Consider the following 23,280-nt stretch of genomic DNA (forward strand, 5'->3'; position numbering starts at 1 on the left):
GTAATCTTCTTTTCCAAAACATGTTACGTGTACTGAGGGAATCCAAGCTGCAGACTAACAACACCAGTCATCTCTGTAGTTTGAACGAATGAAATTGGTGGCATCCCTGTGTGTTCTGTCATTTCAGATCCCAGATTTCCTGATTACGGTAAAGTGGAGCTGGTTTTCTCAGAGGGGCCAGAGAAGATCCCAGGTACAGATTTCTCCCTGTTAAAGGTTTTTACTGAAAGAGATAGTTTAGGAGAAAGTCTGGAGACATTTATTTGTGTGCTTCCCCCCTCTGCCCCCTGGTGAGGAATGCTGTAGCGAGGAAATGTTTTGTGAAGTGTGTGCTGACAGAGGGGTGAAAAAGCTCAGCATGTGCTGTCCCAGATCCCTACGGAAAGGAAACGATTTGGGTCTTTCGTTTTCTCCTAAAGTCCTCTGCATTAGCAAAACAGTCACATATTTTAGCAAGTAGTTTTGTTGAAAACTTAACAGTCTAAAAATACCTTTTCTTTGAAAGAACTTACTGCTAATGAGAAGTTACAAAGAAACTCAAGAACATCTTAAAGACCCTCTCCAATGAAAATGGTGTTTTCAGTGTTTTTAAGATGTTCTTGTGGCTCTGTTCTCATGATAGAAGATATATATAAAGAACATTAGGCTAGAAACTGCATTTATGAGTGTTGCTTTATTCAAATTACCATGAATCAGGAGCAGACAAAAAATTCCAATAGATTGAGAGACTAAGAGATGATCAGAAACTGAAATCAATGATTTTTTTTTTAACATTACTAATCCAAATGTTTTTTTTTTGGCTGCAGGCGTGGACAGGTGGCAAAATGGTCCAGATGTTGTTGTGGATTACAACACGACAGATCCTCTAACCCGCTGGGACTCGTACCAGAACATCTGCGATGGTGAAGGTAAAGCCCGAACAAAATTCCACCACAACAGTGTCAAGGCCTCTGTTTTAATCTGAAAAAAGTATTGTAAAGGAAAAATAGCTTTTTATCATTGCTTGTCAGTTTTTTATGTTTAAAAAATATGTACAGTGGTCCCTGGTTTATTGTGGGAAAAACCCACGATAGGTGAAATCTGTGAAGTGGGATTTTAGACCTTTTAGGGCTGTAAAACCCCTCACTACACACTTTCTACACTTATCTGAGACAAACACGATCATTTTCACACTTTTCTCTCTTGTTTAAAGACCCATTCAAATGACAATGTTTTTTTGGTGTGTTTACATGTTCTTGAAGCATTTTTCTCATGATAGAAGACATATATAAATAAAGTTAAGATTAATACCGCATTTCTGAGTATGTTTGTATTCAAATCGTTGTGAATCAGGAGCAGACAAAACAATGCCTTTGGCTGGAAAAGCCTGTAGCAGTGACGTGAGGGCTTGGGTCGACAGGTCACAAGCTCCCTGCTCCGCTCCATTCTGATGCATCCAGTTGTAGACAACTATCTCCATGTACACCTTTGTTTTCAATTTTGCTCACCATTTTTGTTGCATAGCTAATGTTAGGTCGGAGTTGTGAGGGGCTCTAAGATAGTGGAATCAAGTGTAAACAAAGGAATGATGAGAAATGAGCACTCAGCAGTCCCACACACAACTCAGAGGTGAATTTCTGATTAACTCCTGGTGCCCTGCAGAAACTATGTCCCAGAAAAAGACACAGGTTTTTTTTATTTTGCCCAAAAATAGAAAAAATCATAAGTAAAAGACCACCAGCTTTTGCAAAAGTTAAAACAAATTATTGGAGTGGGTCTTTTAATTCCTAAAATTCAAACCTTTATAGAAAAATAAGAATGAAAACAAGGATCTGCTCATGATCAAAGATTTATGTCGATTCTGCAAACTGAAGGCATTCTGTACAGGAGAAAGCAAAGAGAATATTAATTGACAAGGTTTATAGCCAATTAGGACGCAGAACACAGTACGATGTTAAAAAGAAAAAGAAAAAATCAGCGAAACCTTGAATGTTGAACCATGAGGAACCGATGTATTTGAAACTAACACAAAGTCCTCTTGGTCAAGTTTATTGTATCTTGATGTATTTTCTAGCTTTTGTTTTAAGATACATTACTTAAGTCAAAATTTGCCACATCAAACTGGCCATTACAAACACAGTTTTGATGATGTACAAAAACTTTATGTTAGCGTGCAGTCTTAAGTGTTGTATGCTGTTTAGACTGAATTCAGGGAAAGATCAGATGGCTCCTAGGAGATTTCAGTTTTGTTTTCTCATCAAATGAGTAGGCATACTTCAGCCATCCCACACATTACATACTCTCACTAGTGCCCACACACATCTAGACACTCTCACTCAGAGCCACCCTGTCGGGGCGTCCCGTCCTCGCTGTGGTTGTTGCTCTCCACCGAACCACACAATTCACAACAGCCTCCCAGAATAGAGTAACGTGGTGGCAGCATTAAAATACGGCTCCACCCTTTTCCCGTATTCTTTCTGCCGTTTTATAAGCTGATTTTAGCTTGATGTAAACATGTTGCTTCTCTTGGTCACTTTGTAAAACCCTCATTTGGAATTTTACATCCTTTTTCAGGGGGAAAGCAATGAAAAAAAAACCAACCCAAATTAAATTTTTCAAAGCAAAGCAAAGACATCAAGAAACTTTCTATCTCCCTGATTGTTCAGCACTTATGTGGGAAATTTACTGGCCTTTCTTGTGTAAATGTTGCACGTGAGAGAGAAGACACGAGCTTTGCTGGAAGTCTGCATCTACATACCAGCAGCCCTGTGGCTGTCCCAGTTTGCTTCGGGGAGTGCGTCACTGAGAGCAGGAAGTCTAGAGACTACTTGGCACTGTAGGGTTAAGTCTGTTAAAAGAAAACCTCATTTACTTTACAGTGACCAGTTTTCAAGAAGGACAGTCTGCATTTATCCAAATGCTGGAATTACTGTTCAAACCTCAAAGACCTGTCTGTTTATATAAGGTTATTGTTGATTTTGTTTTTTTTTTCCGTTTTGGTATAAATTTATGACCTTCAACCATTTGTGGCCAACAAGGAATTTTGGTTGTAACTACGTAAAGACCCACTTCAATCATTTTTTGATCTATTTTAAAAGCTTTCCCAGTGGTCTTTTAATTATGATTATGCAGTTTTTAGTCAAAATATAAAAACATGTCGTTTCCTAGAACATAGAGTTGCAGTAGTTCAATAGAAATTCGCCTCTGAGTTGTGGGCGGGCCCATCAGTGTGTAGAAACTCCGCCCCCCTTCCCCATTGCTGAGAGCTCGGAGCAGGGAGCTTGTGGCCCGCCTAGTGTATTTTCTACGTCATAAATAAGCGTTTTTGTTTGTGTTTTTGTTTGTTTTTTAAAGGCATTTTTTTTCGTCTGGTCCTAATTTATAACAATTTAAATAAAGACTCAGAAATACAAATTTTAAGGTAATTTTCCGAATATATGCCCTCTTTCATCAGAAAAATGCCACACAAACACAATTTTCCTCAGGAAGGGTCTTTAACATGTCAGACAGTTGGCATGTCATTTTCTGCGATTAGAAAATCATTTTCAATTAAGACTTTTTCCAGAAAATCTACCCAACTGTCATTACTAGAGATTATCTATAATAAATAAATAAAGATGACTTATACAGATTCGTTTTAAATGAGAGGTTTGAAAAACAGTTGAAAAAGGATTCAAATAATTAATATACAAATTACAAAGAAATTCTTTGTTTTTTTTCTTTGCTAAAAGCGTTGCATCATATAAATTGCTTTAAATTTAATCTGATCTATTTTGTTGGTGAACATGCAGAAGTCAAAGCTGGTGAAAATGAGGAGGATCAACTTTCTGACTCACATATTCGGGTTTTGGGTGGTGGATGGTGGTAGTAAACGAGGCTAAATAGAAAGGGCCGGGTAATTGCAGAGCCATACACAACAAGACCTCCAGTTATGGGAGAGTAACTTAAGGAACTGTTGCGGTCTTTCTACTTTTTGCACTGTAATTGCTGGATTTCGGGGTCTGACCTTACCATAACAGCCAGTGTGATGAATTCCAGATAAAAAATGCTTTGACTGCTTCTCCCAGAGTTCACAAGCTAAGAGCATAGTTGGTAAACCAGTTTTGGTTTGTCAGTGCAATTCAAATAGGTAATGCTGTTTTTTTAAAACAATTCTTGAACCCCATAATTGGGTTTTGGGCACATCTGTTTCTTTCTAGTTTTGTACATAAATACAGCAAGCATGTAATTTTTTGACACACACGAGTGAGAGAAAAACATCTTGGCTGCCACTTCTCATGAAAATTGCCCCAGGCTCCCAGCAGAAGTCAATGATTGCTTTAATTAAAAAGCATCTTTTTTACTGAGTGAGAATGTCTTGAGCTGCAGGAATGTTGTTTTCATCCCATGATCCTCTTTGGTCCGCCCTCTTTTCCCTGTTTTTTACCCTCCTTTTTCTCCCTATGGGGTTTGTCCCCTAATGTAGAAACTGGAGGTCAGGTTACCAGCCTTCTCCACCCCGCCTCCGCCTTATAGCCACACCTTACTTGTTTACATTCCTCTATCCTTATTTGGAGACCTCAGACCCCCGACTCCCCCCCCTTCATGTAGAGTGTAAACGCTCTTAGAAAGCAGGGTTTACTTATTCTTCCAGTTATCTGGCGGTTCAGCCACCGTGGGTTGTCTTCTCTTATTTTATATCGGATAATGCCAAAAAACTTTTGTGGCAGGGGCAACAAAGGTAAGACAATTTCTTATTGATGCAAATTTGGTAGAGAATGGATTCACAATTTCACAGTTAAAAAATAGAAATGTTAAACTGCTTGGTAAGGAAACCCCTGATGGCTCTTACCTGTGCGGAGCGCTGAGCCCAAGCTGCTCCAGAGGGGATGCAGATTTGTGTGAGGGGAGGGGGGAGGAGGAACCTTTATCGTTCATGTCTGGTATTCGGATTCTCTGCTGAGGGCTTTATTGAAAGACGAGACCTTAAAGCGGTGGTTTTAAAAGAGAAGCTCAGGAGTCACGTTCCAGCTCTTTTGTTGAGATTGACAGTGAAACTGCAGCTTCATTTGCTACAAAGAACTTTGCTCCATTACTTTTGAATTCCTCTCTTGCTGCCTGGCTGACCCTCCATCCATCCAATTTTCTGAACAAGCTTCATCCTGCTCGGGGGGTCACAGGGGTGGCCTTAAGCCTACCGCAGTTACACTCCTTTTTCTTTTTTTCTGCCTACCTTGTGATTCGAAACAAAATAACTGACATCTTTTTTTTAAGTTATGTTTAAGGATTAAAGAGGATGTTTGGACATATGCCAGGGGTCAAAGGGCAAGTGAGAGTGAACTGAGTGGCTTTATAGCAGAAAGGTGAGGAATGTAGGGGTCAGAAGAGATGCAGCCGTCTGACTCCTGTAGCAGCATGCAGAAGATTTAATGCTTTAACTCGAAGAAGAAGAAGAAAATCATTCAGCGTAACACATGTTAAGCTGCCATAAGCAAGGAAAGGTTTTTTTTGGCAGTTTGTCTCTGGAACATCCAATGAGGTCATTTGTCTCAGTTAAATGAAATGACTAACATGTTTTCTCTGTCTTTAAATCCTCTGGTTATTTGTTCTTCTTTTTGGTTGGAATGTTGTTATTATGTGCTGGGGTGTGATAATAAGTGACGCTGTCCATCACTTTGAACATGCTGGAGTTTGTGTGATGGCGTGACTGTGCATGTTAACAGTCTTTCCTTTTGTCTGTGTGCGTCTTTGAGTGTGTCCAAACCAGCTGACTGTATGAAGCGCTGCATCTCTTCTATTTTGCAGCGCCACGCTGTCAAGGCCTAATCCAGGACAAAGCTACTAGCAAGAGGAACCTGTTCATTGGGGAGGCCACACTTGGGCGAGGGGCCAGCACAACCTCCACCACCTCCAGCCCAGACCACAGTGACCACACGCTCTCTGTAAGCAGCGATTCGGGCTTGTCCAGCACTTCTTTGTGGACAGAAAGACCCGCACCTCTTAACTCCAACACCGCTGCTGTCAAGACGAACCAGGGACCCAGCCAGCAGGAAAAGGTTCAGCTGAAGCGGCTCCTTAGTGGATTTGGCCTTGAAGATCTTTCACTGGAGGAGATGGATGATCAAGGACCTAATGGGGGCATTCAACAAGTAGTGTCAACGAAATCGCAGGTCAGTGGAGACAGTCGCCCTCGCGACAGGGAGACGGACATCCTTGATGATGAAGTCATAACAGGCAATGATCTGCACAGTGTGGACAGCTTGGGGACCTTGTCGTCTTCGTGCCACAAGAGCAGCCAAAACTCCCTGCTGTCCGATGGATTTGGTAGTCCTGCGGGAGAGGAGCATCAAAGCCAGAACCACCGGCACAACGCTGCTCCTCCTTCCGTAGAGGACTATGAGAGATCCTACGCAGATGCCAAAAGATGCTTTCTGACCTCCAGGAGCAACTCTGTGGCCTCCTCTAACCCCAGTGCCGATGCATCCAAGCAGCATGTGTACAGACAGGGAAGCTATTCCACCCAGTCCTGGGTTCGGCAGCAGCAGATGGTTGCTGCGCAACAGTTTATCTACATGGCAGAAGATCAGAGCAACACAGAAACGTACCCTGGGGGCAAACCAAGAAGTGCAGCGGGGCTGCTCACTGAACCGCAGCAACCTGTCACCAGTGCAGCTGCCTGTACCATCAGAAACATGGTCCCGCCAAAAGATCAGGCAATGATAAACAACAACAATAACAACAAACGAGATGAAGAGTTCAAATCTCTAAAAATAGATATCGAAAACTCAATTGATCAGCTGAATCAGCTGATTATGGACTTGGATCCCTCATTCGTTCCAGTGTCCGGCACGTCCCAAAAGAGCAACAACGTGACTCATGTCAATGGCTCAATCAGCAAATGTTCAAACGACCTCAATCTCAGATTCAACAATAGTAATGAAGCAGCTCTGAAAAACGCACAGAAGACAGGTAAGAACTTCAGACAGTATGGGTGGGGTTGGCTGATGTTGTCCAGAAAAGGAATGTGTTTTCATGAAACTAGAGATGTCAGCTACCTGGTTACTACAAGCATAACAGATGAAACTATTTTCATGTCCGTTCTAACTTGAATTATTTCTCTCCAATAATATTAGCTTTATTTCCCCTCACCAGAGACTGAACAAAACAAGCCTCTCTGACTCGCCCCTCTGACATGTTTTACTGACAGAAAAAGCCGGCTGTTTGCCAAGTTTTCAGATGTGCTCAGTGTGCTTATGAGTAAAGATTGCAGTTGAAACTTGTCTGCGACGCTATCTGAGCACAGGATCAGTGAGGGATGTGTATCTGCCATTAGGCTTTGTGAGCATTGCAGTGTCTCTCTGCATTTTTCGTGTAGAGATTTTGACAAAATTGCTTTGTTTAAGGTTGTTTTTTCCCCGTTAACACATTTTTTCTCAATTTTAAGATGAATTGATCTGTTATCGTCCATCTGTGTACATCTACAAGCCACAACACTGCAAAAACTGAATCTTAAGAAAGTAAACAGACCATTGTTTCTGTTTTGCAAGAAAAATATTCCCTTAGGAAAGTCTTTCAACAGCAAAACAATATTAGTTAAAATGCATCTTACTGATTAGAATTTTTTTCTTAAGATAAGAATTCTTGTTGAGACAAATTTAATGATAATATTGGCAGATAGATTTTTTGCCTTTTTTTAACTTTAAGATTTTTTGAATTATTCCTAGATAACCTGTTTTTGCAGTAACAAATTTGCAAGGTTCCAGTTTGCTCTTTTTTGGCGTTGATGTGGATACATGGAAAAAACATTTTAAAGAGCATTATTTATTGCATCTTTAAGGTTTTGTTGCTTTAAACTGATAACATTTGAACAGATTTGTAGGTTTTGTGTTTTGCTAGTTCCAAACACATTGTTCTTACCTAAATGTAGTTCATTTTGATTACAGCGACAAAAAACTAGCGTTATACGTGGAAATGGCTCATTTTAGAGCAAAATGTGAACAAAATGAGATAAAGATCTAAGTAACAGTTGGCCCATCTTAATAAACCCTTATAAAATCTAAAACTTATCATAAGAAATTTAATCTCAACTTACTTGTCAACATTTATCACACTGTAAAATAACATCTTTAAAGTTGGACCAAAAATTACAAAGCAATTTTTCTATGTATTGAATGTTTTAAACGAGGTTTTAAATCTGCCAGTTTCAAATAGTTTGCAGTGTACATGCAAATGCAGTGAAGCAAAAAGGATCTGTAAAGGCGTCTGGCTGCATAAATCCCAGTGTGAGCAGAGTGGCTGAAGGGCACAGATCGGGAAGGCTTCAAAAATTTCCAGAGGAAGAACAAGTGAGCCTTGAGGGTGAAGTTTTTTCCATTTGATCCCAGAGACTTACCTGTCTGCGCATATCAACACACACACTCCACTCTAGCTACCAAACACCAAAGGCTATGCAAACAAGCTTTTGGAAAAGATGGAACTGTTTGCTTTTGATGTTGATTTTTAGATTTTTCTTCCTGAAGGTCAAAATGTTGAACTTTAAGTTCAAAAATAAAACAAGTTATTGCGGTTTTATACAAAAGTGTTATTGATTTCTGTTTTTGAATAATGCGTCATGACTTTTTAAGCTGTTCGGTCATGTTCAATAAACTTGTGCATGCATGTCAGCACTGTTGTAATGCTGCTGGTATCATAATAAGACTTGCTAAACCTTTTAAATAGATAATAACAATAAAAAAGGGTATTTGTGCTTTTAAATTGTGGAGAGGTTTTACAGCTGCAATGTGGGGGAAAATAGACATTTAAACAAAATGTAGGTCTAATGTACAATTGACCAAAATAAAAAGGAATATCTGGACTTTATTCCAGATTTTACGTTTTTCTGGTGAAGTGTAAACATTTCTACCATTCAGAGAAACACCATATCTGCTGATGCAGCAGCTGATCATCTTCAGGGCTAAATGAGCTGTGACAGTGGATTTCCTGTTGTGGGCCTCAGATACATTACTTATGTTTTGTTGTAGCGTTTGGGCCTCATTAATCATACTCAACGCCACAGTACTTTGTGCTTTGGGAAAATCTGTATTGTTGCAATCATTCGTGCACCGTCTGGATCTGATAACCTGTTGCATGCTACACATTAGCCGTTTTCCTATGAATGAGTTACTACTGATTTAATTTCATGAACCCCTTAAGGGGTTTTGATGTTACTTTCTGAGCAATGGCTTTTCCAGTTCAAGATGAAGATAGCATTAAGCCATTATGCAAATGTTTTAATGCAGAAAAGGTTAAGTATTTCTTGCCCTAGGATATGTTAGGATTTTATTTATATCTTTAGCTTTTTTTTGGAACAGTAAATAGTAAAAAAGAAGCAACTCATTACTATTTTAGTTAGAAATTGCCTTTTTTTTTCCAGGTTAAGCAAATGTACCTGAAGAGTCCTTTGAAAGAGAGAAGAGCTTAGTTAAGGGTTTAAGGTCTGCATGACGTGACAAGGTTAACCTGCTCTAAAAGATGTTCCGACAGAAGTTGGCGTGAATGTTTTGCCTTCATTTTTCCCAAATTTGCAATCTGTTCCTTGATTTTTGTCAAGTTAGGCAGAGGTTAATCCCTGCAATCGTCCCTAAATGGAATCATGTTTTTGTTGTTAACCCCACTTGTGTAAGGCATTTATGCAAACTTTTAATTATATGACAGCATGTGAATAAAAGGAAAGGCTGATTATAGTAATCATGTACTTAAAGGGAGCAGAAGCTGTATACAGAAAAAAAAAATTAAGAAGAACTTAATGCTTTGATTGATGCTTTTAAAGATTTTTATTGTATATTTGTATTTTTTTGTTTTTCACTCATAATTTAAGACATTTAAGTTAATACTTTACTGAGTCACTTGGTGTGTGAGTCATGACTTGTACAAAGCAAATGTTTAAAATATTATTATACTTTTGTCTTACTGAATTTGGACCTTTTAAAATGCAACCAAACAAATTGCCTATAAGTTTAACTCGTCTCAGGTTTGGATTCAAAATCCTCCTGGATCCAGGTATTCACCTGAACTGCTGTAAGACCTGTTTGTAATAGTTTCTACCTTCAACTTTAACCTGGAACCTTGAATTCATATCACGTTTTGCTTCCTTAAGGCCGTGTCACATAGCCAATTCTTACATTTTGCGCATATTCCATATAAAATTTTGGTCTTTCGTGATACATGATATACGTAAGTCATAAGTGTTTCTTGCATTCGTCAAAGGGATTCGACCCATGGGTCTTTTCGTGAATTCAGTTTCAGAATTTTTGGTTGGTTGAGAAATACACAATTTACACCTATTTTACGTAGTTTATATGCAACTTTCACGTAAATCTTACGCAACTGTGTATTCGTGGCTTCGTGGCTTTCCACAACTGTTCCATATATGTCCACGTATGTGGAAACTGACTTTTCAGGCATTTACCACCTAAGTATAACTTATATTACCTATATGGCGCACATATCATTTAAAAAGTACGCAATTGACGTACAAATCAATAATTGCATATAAACAGTGCAATAATTAACATGTGGTCGGTCAATGTTGTACTTTGATTTACTTGTTCTTGCCGCTGTTTATTCATTCGTCTGGGGTTCTAACGTGGTTTATTTGAGATACATCTGTGAAAATTTCACATAATGACCTCAACTTTTCTCACTTTTTCCACGTATATTCACGTATGACCAATTTTCATCTGTGCAGTAAGTGCAAAATCTACGTAGTTGCTGTAAGACACGGCCTTAACATACAGTAGGTGCTTCATCTGGTTAAAATGCTCACCTGAACTGGCTTCCAAAAACTTGGTTCACTTGCAAGTGAACTTTGGAGTGATTTGACAAAAGTGTGAATGCAGACGAATTACCCAGCAGAGCAAAGAGGTGAAAATAAAAACACACAAGTAAGAAGAGTAATAAGAAATGTGAATTAAAAATAAAGGCAGTCCAGTCTGAAGAAGTTATGAAGGTGCTTAAAAATTGTCCAATTAAAAATTTCTTTTGTTAAGAAGCAAAGGTGTTTATTAATATGTAACATTCAAAGGAAGATTGGGACTTGATGTAAATTTATTCATATACCAGGTGGAGGATGGGAGGTGTCATTCTGGATTTGGGCTATACCAGTCCAAGCAAAAACCTGATTTAACTGTGTAAAATTTTCAGGCAGACTCATCTTTTGCAGCTATGCAAAAACAAACAAGTTAATGTGCAAAAAGGTTCACTATTCTGCACCCAAATGTGTTGATCAGTCATGTTACTGTGTCTGGAAAAAGTAAGACCGGAGGAAGAATTCTTTCTGTTTTTAGTCTGTTTTTCTGGTTTCACTCAAGGGGTAACTAAAAACGGCTGTGACTGTAATTCGTAAACTTGCGTGTACAAACGCATGAGTGCACCAGACAAAGCCAGTAATGATTAGCACCCTCGCATCATTAGCATTCTTAAGTATTAGGAGGTTGCAGCTCATTGGGAGGTCCCACATTAACATCCTGGTAGTAAGTGACAGCACTCGTCACTGAAGTAATAACATTCAACCCCAAACACAAGCACACACACTAGACCCCCCCCCAGTTAGGCTGCTGGCATTCCTCAGCTGTCCTCACAAAACATTCCTGGAGACTAACCTTTGGTTACAAATGTGGCCACTGAACAGATTCCGATTCTATCAAGTTGTACTTTCCTTTTTTTCTTGTTATTAAATAAATCTAAGAGTAAAGTGTCTGTTAAATTCAAACCATTTTCGTGTTGAAAAATGGCCTGTATGTTGCAAACGGTCAATATGCTGCTCTTTTCTATTCAGTGGGTTTTTATGTCCTGACTTCCTTGAAGTCAGTGATGCTTTAAAACCTGTTAACATTTAATGACCTTCTGGCTGATTTCTATGTGTGCATGCAGATGTCGAGTCCAGCAACGGCCCAGAAAGTGTCACGAGGAATCCAAGTTGCCAGGGTAGGGATTTAATTGATCACCCAGGCTTCTGCAACCCCGGATGGGGTGAAACGAAGGATTTCAGGGGTCATCAGGCTTACTCACCTTGTGCCCCACACTCCCAGGTAAATTCAGCAGAGAAGTTTGCATTTTAAGACACTTTCTTCTACAGGAGTGTGCTGCAGTGATGCTTACATGTCCTTTTTTTCTGCAGCAGCATTCTGTCCTGTACAGAAGTGACACTGTTGAATACAGGGACCATTGCCCTGATATGGACAATGTAGTTGAGGTTGCTCAGGATATGACTCCACCCACTCCTGGATTCCCCATCTCACCTCCAACACCATACGGTAAGTTTAGTGTTGTCATGCCAGTATCAGTTTTTTTTTCCAAGTTTAAAAGTGTTCCCAGTGGTGTCTTGAGTAGAGGTTTTTAAGAAGAGGCTGAAGACCCACCTTTTTAGTCTGGCTTTGACATGACTTTGAAAATTGCTTATGTCTTTTATTATTTATCTATTTATTAATTTACCTTTTTTTTAAGGACTATTACTAATATCTTTATGTTTTTGATGCTCTACTCTTTTTATTGTTATTATACTTATGATATTTAAGGTTATGTTTTAACCATTTTATGTATTTTATTTTTTAATGAATAATACTGTTATGTCTTATTTTATTAGAATTTTTATTCTGATGTTTTTTACTCCAGTGTTTCCTCTTGGGGATCCATTGTTCTGGGGCACTACCGGCTCCACCTGTAGGGGGTACTGTTGCTCCTGTGCCCGTTCTCATTGGGCTGGTTGGGGTCCCGCTCTGTGCTCTAATAGTTGTAGAGTGGCCCTAGGCTTCTCTGTGTTGGGTGGGCGCTGTGGTAATGAGCCCATGGTTGGGCTGGGCCTTGGAATTAATAGATCCCCATGATACCGTTTCCTCACAGCAGTACGAAGCCAGACCTTCTTTTAGCTGCAGTTCTTTGTTTTTGTTCAGGGTTCTACTGGGAGAACTGGGTTGGTGGAGGGAGGAATCTGGTGAGGGAGGGGTCCCTTCTGTGTGTGATTGTCCTGTGTTTTTGATGTTCTAAATCATTTTCATTTTTTATCATTATTGTATCTGCTTTTATGTTAAGTGCTTTGTATTTTTAAATGAAATGAAAGGCGCTATATAAATAAATAAAGTTTGAGTTTAAAATTGTGCAGTATTTAGGCTGAACCTGTGTCATTTTCTAGGACAAAGTTTCTACAGAACGGCAGTAGTTTACTAGACCCCACCAGCTAGTGCTCTTTCACTAGGTTATAGCCCTCACAACCTCAACTTAACATTACTGGTGCAACAAAAATGGCAAGCAATGTTGGAACTATTCGGACATGTAGGTGTAGAGTTAGATAAGCTAGTTCTTCTCTAAGACTTCTTGTACATGACCGGTTCGTCCTGGGAGAGGATCCCTCCTTCATGTGGGCATCCCTAAGGCTTCTTCATAGACGTAGATCGATCTAGTCATCAACAAGTGGATTCATTAGAATGGAGCGGAGCCGAGACCTTGTGGCATGACATTGTATCTTCTATGTCACACCTACAAGCTTTTTCCAACAACATTTTTCATCTGCTCCTGATTTGCAACAACATGAAAATAGAAATACTAAGAAATGCAATTTTAAGTTTGATTACCTTTAAATATGTTCTACATCCTTAAAAAAATGTAGCAACAACATGTTAAAAACACCAAAAACATGATTTTCATTGGACGGCGTCCTTAATGCCTCATTTTTGTTTTACAGTAAAAAACATGCCAGAACTGGCTGACTTCAGGCAAATTCCATCACCTGTTCAGTCTTATGGAGGTTTCAGCACAAGCCATGGTATGTTCTGGTTCTACTATAAAGAAGATGTTGAGTTTGTTCCTTTTAGAAGGGGAAAAGGGAAAAAAAACATTTTAGTCCACCATTGGAAAGTGGATTTATTTCTAAGAGTAACAGCAGTGTTAAAAAAACAGTTTTGAGACTAAATCAAAGTAGGGTATCCTATGAAAGATTAATAGGATTAATAGAATAGGTTAATAGAAAGATTATTTTATAGAAATCTCATGTTTTCCCTTCAAATACAATATGGAACACAAGAGAATGTCATCTCTTTCATGTCTGTCTTGTGACTGCCTGTTTGGATTCTCTTGAAGGGTTATTGTGGTTCACCTTTGGTCTGCTTGATAAAGGCAACATTGTTATTGGTAGCATTTAAGTTCACTTTTAAGACAGACTCTGAAACAAAGATATTCTGTCATCAAAAGCAGGGAGATTCATAATTCTTCTCTGCTACAGACAGCTAAGCATGATCTGCCATGAACTGTAAACTGTTTATTTTATATATTCTTAAAAAAACACTATAGAGCAACACTTATAATATACATTCTGGTGTTTTTTATTTGTCACATCAATAAAATTACACAATATAGTGATTACGTTAACTTTGTTGTGTTTTGCTCCCATTCTTTTTCTTTTCATTGGCTTGTTTCCATGGAAATCTACAGTATTTCTAAAGGCCTGAGAAAAGTTCTGTGCCCCCACTGTGCTGCTTACTACCCCAGACATCCAGGCAAAAGTCTCTGCATTCACTGCAGCCTTGTTTCCATGGTTACGGGAGGTCATGCAACCAGACCACGAAAATAAAGGGCTTTTTCTTTCTCCTAAAATATATGTATCAAAGTGGAAAATATTTTTGCACAGCTTAAAAAGTTTTGTACACACCTGATTTAGATAAAGCTTTTAGGAAATTGTGGTGCATATTTATTGGTTTTAATTGTTCGTGTGCATTTAACTCCAAGACCCTTTGGAGACTTTAACTAAAATTAAAACCCTGTAGTGGTGTTGAAATGTTGAAACAGAGATTTTTTTTTCCCTAAGAGAAGAAACTTCAAAATTCTTTAAACGTTTTCAGTAAATGAGCTGCCCTACGCTAATCCTCCATTTATTCTTAGTTTGGTTCTTTAAAATAGAGAACATTCTCCTTCGTTTTGTTTGAAATCTGTTATTATCTGTCACACAGAACCCAGAGGATATTCTGAGAACAATGGTGTCGGACGAGAGAATTTTCCAGATTCCACCATCAACTGCCACAGGATGCTGATGTCTACATTCTTGGCCCATCAATCCATTGACAGGTAAATATAAATAGAAACATGAATATTTTGTAACAGCAGAAGGTAAAGACTCAAGGTATCAACCCAACTCTTTGCTGATTTTTCCACACTAAAAATTCAGCAGGAACCAGTCCTGGCCAGAGCATCCCCCATTGAGTCGCCACTCCTCTCTCAGCGGCTACCCCAGTGCCCGACAGCCGCTGCAGCACTCCATGTCCATGGACTACAGCCACAAATCCACTCTGGCACACCACCCCCACATGCACCCGATCCCTGATGCCCACAGCTCTCCTCGAAGCAGTCAGAGAACTCACATGGCTTTCTATGCCCTGAACCGTGGCCCCGCTCAGACCTTTGAAGAGCAGGATGACTCGGTCCAGTGCAACGGCACAAACTGTCCCAGCATGGCGGTTAACAGAGACCCATTGACCTCTACAGACACCCAGAATTGGTCACAGACTCCCCAGATGCAGCCCCCACTGCTGCCAGAGAAAAAGAGAGCATCCGATGGAGAACATTCCCTTGGAACAGCTTCTCCAGCACTCAGTGGGTTTTCAAGCCCCCACAGTGGGAGCTCCCTCAGCATCCCCTTCCCTAACATCCTGCCAGACATGTCAGCTCAACCTCTACACACAGCCTCACCACTGCCAGGTAATATTTTTGGATTGTCGTGTCCAGATAATCATATGTTAAAAAAACATTGAAGCGAGTTATAAGGAAATATGATAACATGACTTCTAAAAGTTTCATTTAAAATCAAGCCTTTATTTTGGTTAAATGCCATGTGCTGCTGTTGATCTGATTTAGGATTTATTCTTCATCTCTTTTATTTTTTTGTTCTTTTGACACCTCTATATTTTAATGCTAAAAAAGTGACCTTCGTAGATGTAAACATTTTTATTAAATGACTTTTCCAGACGTTCTGGCCAGCAAACAAGTTACAGTAAAGTTTGTCCAGGACACATCCAAGTTCTGGTACAAGTCTGACATCTCGAGGGATCAAGGTGGGTGTTAACTTTGGCTTAAAAGCCACAAATGCAGTGAAATTTTTAGGATCCACAGTAAATGTTTCTCTTCCCAAAGCCATCTCAGTCTTAAAGGACAGGGAGCCTGGGTGCTTCATTGTGCGGGACAGCCACTCATTTAAAGGGGCTTACGGGCTAGCTATGAAGGTGGCGACGCCCCCTCCAACAATTGTCCAACAAGGCAAAAAAGGTAAATGTACTTGCGCTTTGTAAGTTACAGTGGTTTGAAACTTTGATAAGATGAATCATTTGACTGTATTGGAGAACCGGAGCAAGTGAGTGTGATGTCACCAATAGAAAAAGGCCTACTTTGTTCTCCATTGAAATAGTCAATTTAGTCACCATTTTTACGCGACACAGTCGTCGCCATAATGAAACCAGGCGTTGTCAGTAAGCAGTGATTGGTTCAAGTCGGGGTGAGTCAACATTTCTATGGGAACTACTCCCATCAATCAGGAGTGAGCTTGTTTGTTTGGAGTCCACACCCCTACTAATACTAGAGAATGGAGAATCTGTCCATCAAACCCTTTGAACATTCAACTTGAGAGCACATACTTTTATTGAGGCTCCTGATTGACCAGTTTATAACTTGAATAACTTACAATAAAAAAAATGATCTGAACCTGTTAAAAAAAAGCAGATCAAGAATGATGATTCTGACAAACAGAATGACTGAGTAATAGCTGTTTATTTCTTAATGGAAGTCTATGGGGGTTTGGCTTCTTGGGACCAGCAGGCACTTCCTGTTTGGAGTGTGAGATGGGAGGGGTCACTCAGTCCAGTTCTAATATACAGTCAATGAAAGAAACACGGTCTCTGAGTGTACATTAGGCGGAGCTCACATTTAGCTGTCATGACTGAGATTTTAACCGGTCCAAAACTACGGAGAACCCAAATGTCACACCCAAAACATACTTTAGTTTCAGCACACTGTACTCCCCATCATCATGATGGAACCTGATAACATGTCTGTGTGTGAACTCTCATCATTCTGTGTGTTTCCTGGGGGACATTATGACAAAACAACCCAACATCTACCGGATGACGGAGCAGCTAATGTTTCGCACTTCAACAAAGGATGTGTTTCTGATCCCAGCACATTCTGTAGAACTCTCCTCGACCCACAAAACTCTATCTGATAAAAGGAGGTGATATACCTCAACTTCAGGTCAACATAGGTCTCTGTGTGACTACTTACTACAAAACACTATGTAGTGTGTTTTGTATGTCATATGTTGGAGACAGAAGAGAGATTTGCCTTGAGAGAAAGTTTTTTGAGGAGCATTCTGGTCATGTTTCAGCAAATAACAATGAACAAGTTAGCTTATAAGCCTGTGTCCTTTAATAAAATAATAAATCCTTCTCACACATGTGTTTGACACGTATAACGCAAACATATTGGTGTGCAGTAGAGATGGAATGATTCACTTTCCCAGGATTCACTTTAATGGTAACGCAAACATTTGGGTTTTAAACTGAATTGTGGCATTCCTGGTATGTGCATTCTTTATTTTTTGCTTTATGGACAGGAAGCTCCTTTGAGCTTGTCAGAAATACGAGAACTGAAATCTCACAAAATCTCGTTAAGTTGTTGGAGTTTTTCCTCTTGTAACGTTCAAAATGTGCTGAAAAGTATTTGCAGGAGGAGAACTGGTGAACTTGCATGAACATGTTTTAAAAGCTCTAAAAAGTCACAAGTACATGCCTAATAGAAGGACATGCTGATGGATGAAACCCTATGTCGGAGCATTTCAGCACGGTTCACATTAAACCCTGTTATTATCCATGCCTGATAACATTGACATGAAAGAAGCACAGACATGCAGGAAGTAGATTATGACACTGAACAGTCCCCCACCCCTCAGCTCCCTTCATTCTGTCCTTCATATGTCTTGGCTCACACCTGTCCTTTTGTTTGCCCTCTCTGCTCTGTCGTTCATTGCAGCTGAACTGACACCATGACACAGTCCAGTGCTGCACAAAGCTTTGGGCATTTTAACTCCTTGAAAGCATGAAACCCAACCCATTCTTAAGAAGAAGGTTTCCTTTAAACTTCTGCCTCCCAGATCTTTCTCAACTACAAGCACTGCATGTCTTAAAGTCCCACTCGAGCACTATTGGACTATCCAGACGTACAGTTTTGAGCCAGATATCAGTCCAGATGAGGAGAACAAAGACGTTTATGGATCTATTTGTCCACAAGTGGATGCATCAGAATGGAGCAGAACAGGAAGCTGTGGTTTGCGTCACTGCTACAAGCTTTTTTCAACTGCATTCTTTCGTCTGCTCCTGATTCAAAACAATTTGAACAAAGAAATACTCAGAAATGCAATTTTAAGCTTAATTAAGTTCTCCATCATTAAAAAATGCAGCAAGAACATGTTGAAAACACCAAAAAAAACATGATTTTCATCAAAGTGGGTTTTTGATAATATGATTAAATTAGATTTTTTGTGTTTTCACTACTTTTAATAAGTGAATAAAACCTATGGGTTGGGGTTTCTGGTGGTATGATTAAAGAAAGGTAGTTTTCCTTTTTATTACAACTTTTTTATGCTGTTTATAAAACATTTCTTTTTGGATAAGGAAAGATTTAAAATGAGCAACATGTTAAACTTTTGTTAACAGAATAAGTCATTCCTACATAAAAACTGACAAAAAACCTTTAATATATATATATATATATATATAAAGTACTGGTAATTGCTTTTCATGGAATTGATGAACCTACATTGTATTGTAGATGCAGACAGACTCATAAATAGATGTTTTAATCAAGTCTATATTTTTTTTTTGTTTACAGGTGGAGATTTGTCCAATGAGTTAGTGCGGCACTTCCTCATTGAGTGCACACAAAAAGGAGTGCGGCTGAAAGGTTGTCCCAATGAGCCCTACTTTGGTGAGTTGTTGCTCTTACCAAATTTGATTAAAGTAGCACTTAATGACCAACACTGCCCTCTATTGGCACATAGTGAAGCGTACCAGTAGTTTATGAGTTGTTGGAGGCCCTCACTTTTAAATGCACTAAACTTATAAACGTACCTTCCTTTTTTTTATTGGTTTAGTGTCACTTTAGATTTTGTTCCATGTTTGTGCACTTTGTATTTCACTTGCAAGTGTGTGGCTTTTTTAAGAAAAGTTAATTTGCAACTTTTATGGGCAAAGTATTTAGATTTTAAGGGTTTTTATCTATAAGCATTTGTGAGCTTTTCTTACTTTTTATTGTTGGGTCAGTTCTTTAAGTTTTACACGTTCAGTTGTGGTGCATGAAAAAATTGCAGCCAGTGTTGTGCACACTTATCCTAAACTATAATTTTGTTTCCCTCCACTATTGTTTTTTGCAGGAAGCTTAACCGCATTGGTCTGCCAGCATTCAATCACTCCCTTGGCCCTTCCCTGCAAACTTATTATACCTGACAGAGGTAAATGCACGCTATCGTCACGCTCCATTTATCGGAGTATGAAATAGAAGGCAGACATTATTGAAGTTTCGTGGCTTCCACAAACCTGCAATTACACCCGACTGCTTTCCCAAGTGACCATGTGATAATCATACCTGTCGGTGTAGTTGCTGATCTCTTGTGTTTTTTTGTCAAAGATCCTCTGGAGGATGATGTGGAGAACCCTGCCCATTCTGTCACAAACTCAGCTGCTGAGCTGCTAAAACAGGGAGCAGGTAATCAAGCTGTTTAAATCACTCTGTGAATAGGTAGAAAAACACGATGAGACAATACTTAAACAGTGGACTCTTTAGCAAATCAGTTATTTTTTCTTGTTCTATTACTGTCTCAATGAAAACACCCTGTTGTTATCTGCTCTATACACAACTCATCCCTAAATTTGTTTGTTGCTGCAGCCTGTAACGTGTGGTACCTGAGCTCAGTGGAGATGGAGTCACTAACAGGCAACCAGGCAGTGCAGAAAGCCACAACTATGACCCTGAACCTGAACCCGCCGCCAACCTCCACTGTGGTCCATTTCAAGGTTTCCTCCCAGGGAATCACCCTAACAGACAACCAGAGGAAGTGAGTACGGCACATCCTGTTGGTGTGGCTTCCACAAAGACAGATCTACCTCTTTTAACTAAACCTTTGTGTCTTTCCAGGCTCTTTTTCAGGAGGCATTACAGTGTCAACACAGTGATATTTTGTGCGCTCGATCCTCAAGATAGAAAGTGAGTTTTGCTGATTTCAAGTTTGGACATTTCCTCATTTTAAATTTAAAAAATTGTGGCCACTTGAAGTGGCAAGAGACGCCTATTGTTGAGAAATCCAGCATTCTAGTATTTTCCAGATATAAGTCGCACAAGAGTATGAGTCGCAAGAGCCAAAATATGCATATAACGCAAAAAATAAATATATATATATATATATATATATATAAGTCACACTTGAGCATAAGTTGCACTTTAGTTGCACTTTTGGGATAAAACATCTTTTTGACATGTGTCATATGTGTCCATTTCATCTTTTGAAAATTTGAAATTCAGTGCTTGTCCAGAAATCTGTTCATAAACTAGACACTCCCATTGCGTGTGGGAGAAGCTATTGTCATGTTTTTAGCCTCCTTACTACATGGAAGCATTGAATATATATCTCATCTCTAATGCATGGAGGACACGGATGACGTTTAGAAATCAGATATATTTAAAAGCTCTACAAAAGCATCACTAAACACTTCTTCATGTCTGGGTTCATGAAATCATCCAGGCTTTTTCTTGTTTGTTTTTTACCTTCTACTAAAGGAGCCAACGTCTAAATGATGGCGCTTTTAGCGGTACTTCCGTGTCTCTGTAACACAGTTTGATGACTTGCTGTCCCACAATAGTCCAAGGAAGAAAAATAATAACAAGAAGAATAATTTCGTCTCAATATAGATAAGAAAAATGTCTAAAAGTTCAGGTGGAGAACAATCAGATTCTCCTCCATTTGTGTTTCTTCTTCTGCACTGCTGTCAGTGGCAAATACTAATAAACTTGCCTACAGTGTCCTCTAGGGGTTATTAGTGGAAAACAACTACTAAAGGACAACCAGTTGTTTGTGGGAAAATACTGAATGAGTTAATATTTATTTTAGAAAAATTACTTAAAAGTCACTCCTGAGTATAAGTTGCACCCCTGGTCAAACCACGCAAAAACTGCAACTTATACTTAGAAAAAATATGGTTGTTGTGAAGAAATAAAATGCACATTAAGCTAATACTGCAGTTTGTTACTATTTATAGATGGAAAAAAGACGGCTGCCCCTCAGCAAAGTAAGTTCATAATCATTATTTTCAGATCGCCAGTCAGCAAAAATAGATAGCAAAGTACTGACTACTGTCCTCTGCCTTTTCAGGATCTTCGGCTTTGTGGCGAGGAAAACTGGCACTTCCATGGACAACATTTGTCATTTGTTTGCAGAGCATGACCCTGAGCAACCAGCAAGCGCCATTGTCAACTTTGTGTCCAAGGTAATGATTGGCTCTCAGAGAAGTAAGTAGGACAGAGCTGATAACCTGGACACCATCGAGGAAAACCAGCACACGAAAGAGAGAAAAAGACTGATGTGAAAATGAGGAGGGAAGATGGTCAATCGACAAACTTTGAATCCTGAATAATAACTGGAATTTAACACTAATTATTACCAAATTGCCAATCAGTGGCTAAAAAACATTGTATAACCCTTATGTACATTGTATAACTCTTATATACAATATAAGGGTTAAATAAATGTATTTTTGTTAAGTTTATGACTAGTAGATTTACTAGGACAAAAAAAAATGCTTCCCTTTTGGTTTACAGCTAAAATGTGTGGTGCAAATTTATAAATAAAGTTTTTTCAATAATAAACCAAAAAACTGAACGCAAGCCAGTAAGAAATTGTTCATTTGTGGTTGATGGAGGAGCACCTTTTTGATGTATCTGGTCAGTATTTCAAAAGAAAATACATGAAAAGCTGTTTAGAACATAGTGACTACATTTGAACTTTTTTGTTGTTTTTATCTCCATGATGTATATTTTAACACTTCGGTCTTGTGTACATGTTTCGCACGCTTGGAGCTCATTTGAGGAGGATTTTTCTGGAAATGTATTTTACCATGACCACTTTTAAAGCTGTCTGTAAGATTTTTTATGGGAGCGTGGGTGTGCCGATTGTGTGTGCATGTGTTCCACTGAGAGCAAGTTTTAAGAAGAAGCCTTAACTTAACTCTAATATATATATATGGACTGAGCATAAACTGCTAGAAAATATGCTGCGTCTGATACGGTACATTTGTTATTCTACTCACAGGTGCCAAATTATTAAGAATTATTAATCGGTATGAAAAACCAATGAAACCAATGAGACCTTTGTGCTGGAAAAAGGAATATGTTTTTAGAATATACATGAGCTGTTTGTTATTGATATGTACTTTCAACAAAAGAAAATATTCTTACTTTTAACTTTGTTAGTTTGCTTGTTTACTTATAGAGGAACTTGCACAGAAAAAGCTATGTATAACAAGTTAGACTTGAACTACTTATTTGTGTACTGCTCTTGCTTTTTTTCCAATGTGTATGTAAATAAACAGTGACATTTATAAAAATGTTATTTTATGCTGTTTTAATCCCATTTTATCTTGATTTTGTAAATTTATACATCGACATCCAGTTTTGCATCATTTCCAAATAAAACCAATCTTTTGAGTTTGTGCTGCCATTAACTCAAAAGTATCATACAGAGGTTGTTGCTTAATGCTGACTCAGCAGAATTTATACGTACAGAAACACAGATGTGTGGAGGGAAATATGTCAACAGTTTGGAGAGACTTTAAAATGAGACTTAATGTAACCTTACTTCCGTTACAGCTGACTCCCAGCAGATTATTAGAGTTAGCTTAGAAGATGCATTGTAGCAGGGATCATTGTGCCCCAATGTTTCTTTTTTAAAATATTACATTCAGGTCTAATTCTGTTGGAAAAGATGCAACTTAGAAAAAACATTATATATAAACCCAGATTATTCATAGACACAATAAAACTGTTTAAATTGTAGTGACAATAGATGGTAAATGTCTTGCACATAAGCAATAATCTCAAATAATTATGTAAATAAAAAAGATATATCATCCAAAACGTTTAATTTCACACCTTATTTAAAAGCTATGATGTCAGTTTATTTAGTTAGCCAGCAGAGGACACTGCTAACAATAATAATGAACGATGCTTTATGCCTTTTTCATCCATCACAACATTAACTTTGCT

General features: G+C 38.7%; 1 protein-coding gene across 7 annotated transcripts in view; it reads left to right on the forward strand.

Annotated features, from left to right (window-relative positions):
• Positions 1-22,622, forward strand: part of LOC101166006 (tensin-3) — a 42,706-nt gene extending 20,084 nt beyond the window's left edge. The window contains exons 11-27 of one of the 7 annotated variants that reach the window (XM_023965058.2): positions 128-193; positions 807-908; positions 5,764-6,927; positions 11,869-12,026; positions 12,116-12,251; positions 13,676-13,756; positions 14,937-15,051; positions 15,152-15,681; positions 15,948-16,034; positions 16,114-16,245; positions 18,859-18,954; positions 19,400-19,477; positions 19,654-19,731; positions 19,912-20,080; positions 20,161-20,229; positions 21,279-21,308; positions 21,392-22,622. In XM_023965058.2, coding sequence (XP_023820826.1) covers positions 128-193; positions 807-908; positions 5,764-6,927; positions 11,869-12,026; positions 12,116-12,251; positions 13,676-13,756; positions 14,937-15,051; positions 15,152-15,681; positions 15,948-16,034; positions 16,114-16,245; positions 18,859-18,954; positions 19,400-19,477; positions 19,654-19,731; positions 19,912-20,080; positions 20,161-20,229; positions 21,279-21,308; positions 21,392-21,536 — 3,236 coding nt within the window. In that variant the 3' untranslated portion in view covers positions 21,537-22,622. The remainder of the gene's footprint in view (positions 1-127; positions 194-806; positions 909-5,763; positions 6,928-11,868; positions 12,027-12,115; positions 12,252-13,675; positions 13,757-14,936; positions 15,052-15,151; positions 15,682-15,947; positions 16,035-16,113; positions 16,246-18,858; positions 18,955-19,399; positions 19,478-19,653; positions 19,732-19,911; positions 20,081-20,160; positions 20,230-21,278; positions 21,309-21,391) is intronic. The other 6 variants (XM_023965060.2, XM_023965059.2, XM_023965061.2 and 3 more) reach the window with 6 other exon arrangements.
• Positions 22,623-23,280: the final 658 nt, after the last annotated feature.

The sequence above is a fragment of the Oryzias latipes genome, chromosome 17 (genome assembly GCF_053564925.1).
Source record: "Oryzias latipes strain Hd-rR chromosome 17, Olatipes_Hd-rR_3.1".
Taxonomy (NCBI): domain Eukaryota; kingdom Metazoa; phylum Chordata; class Actinopteri; order Beloniformes; family Adrianichthyidae; genus Oryzias; species Oryzias latipes.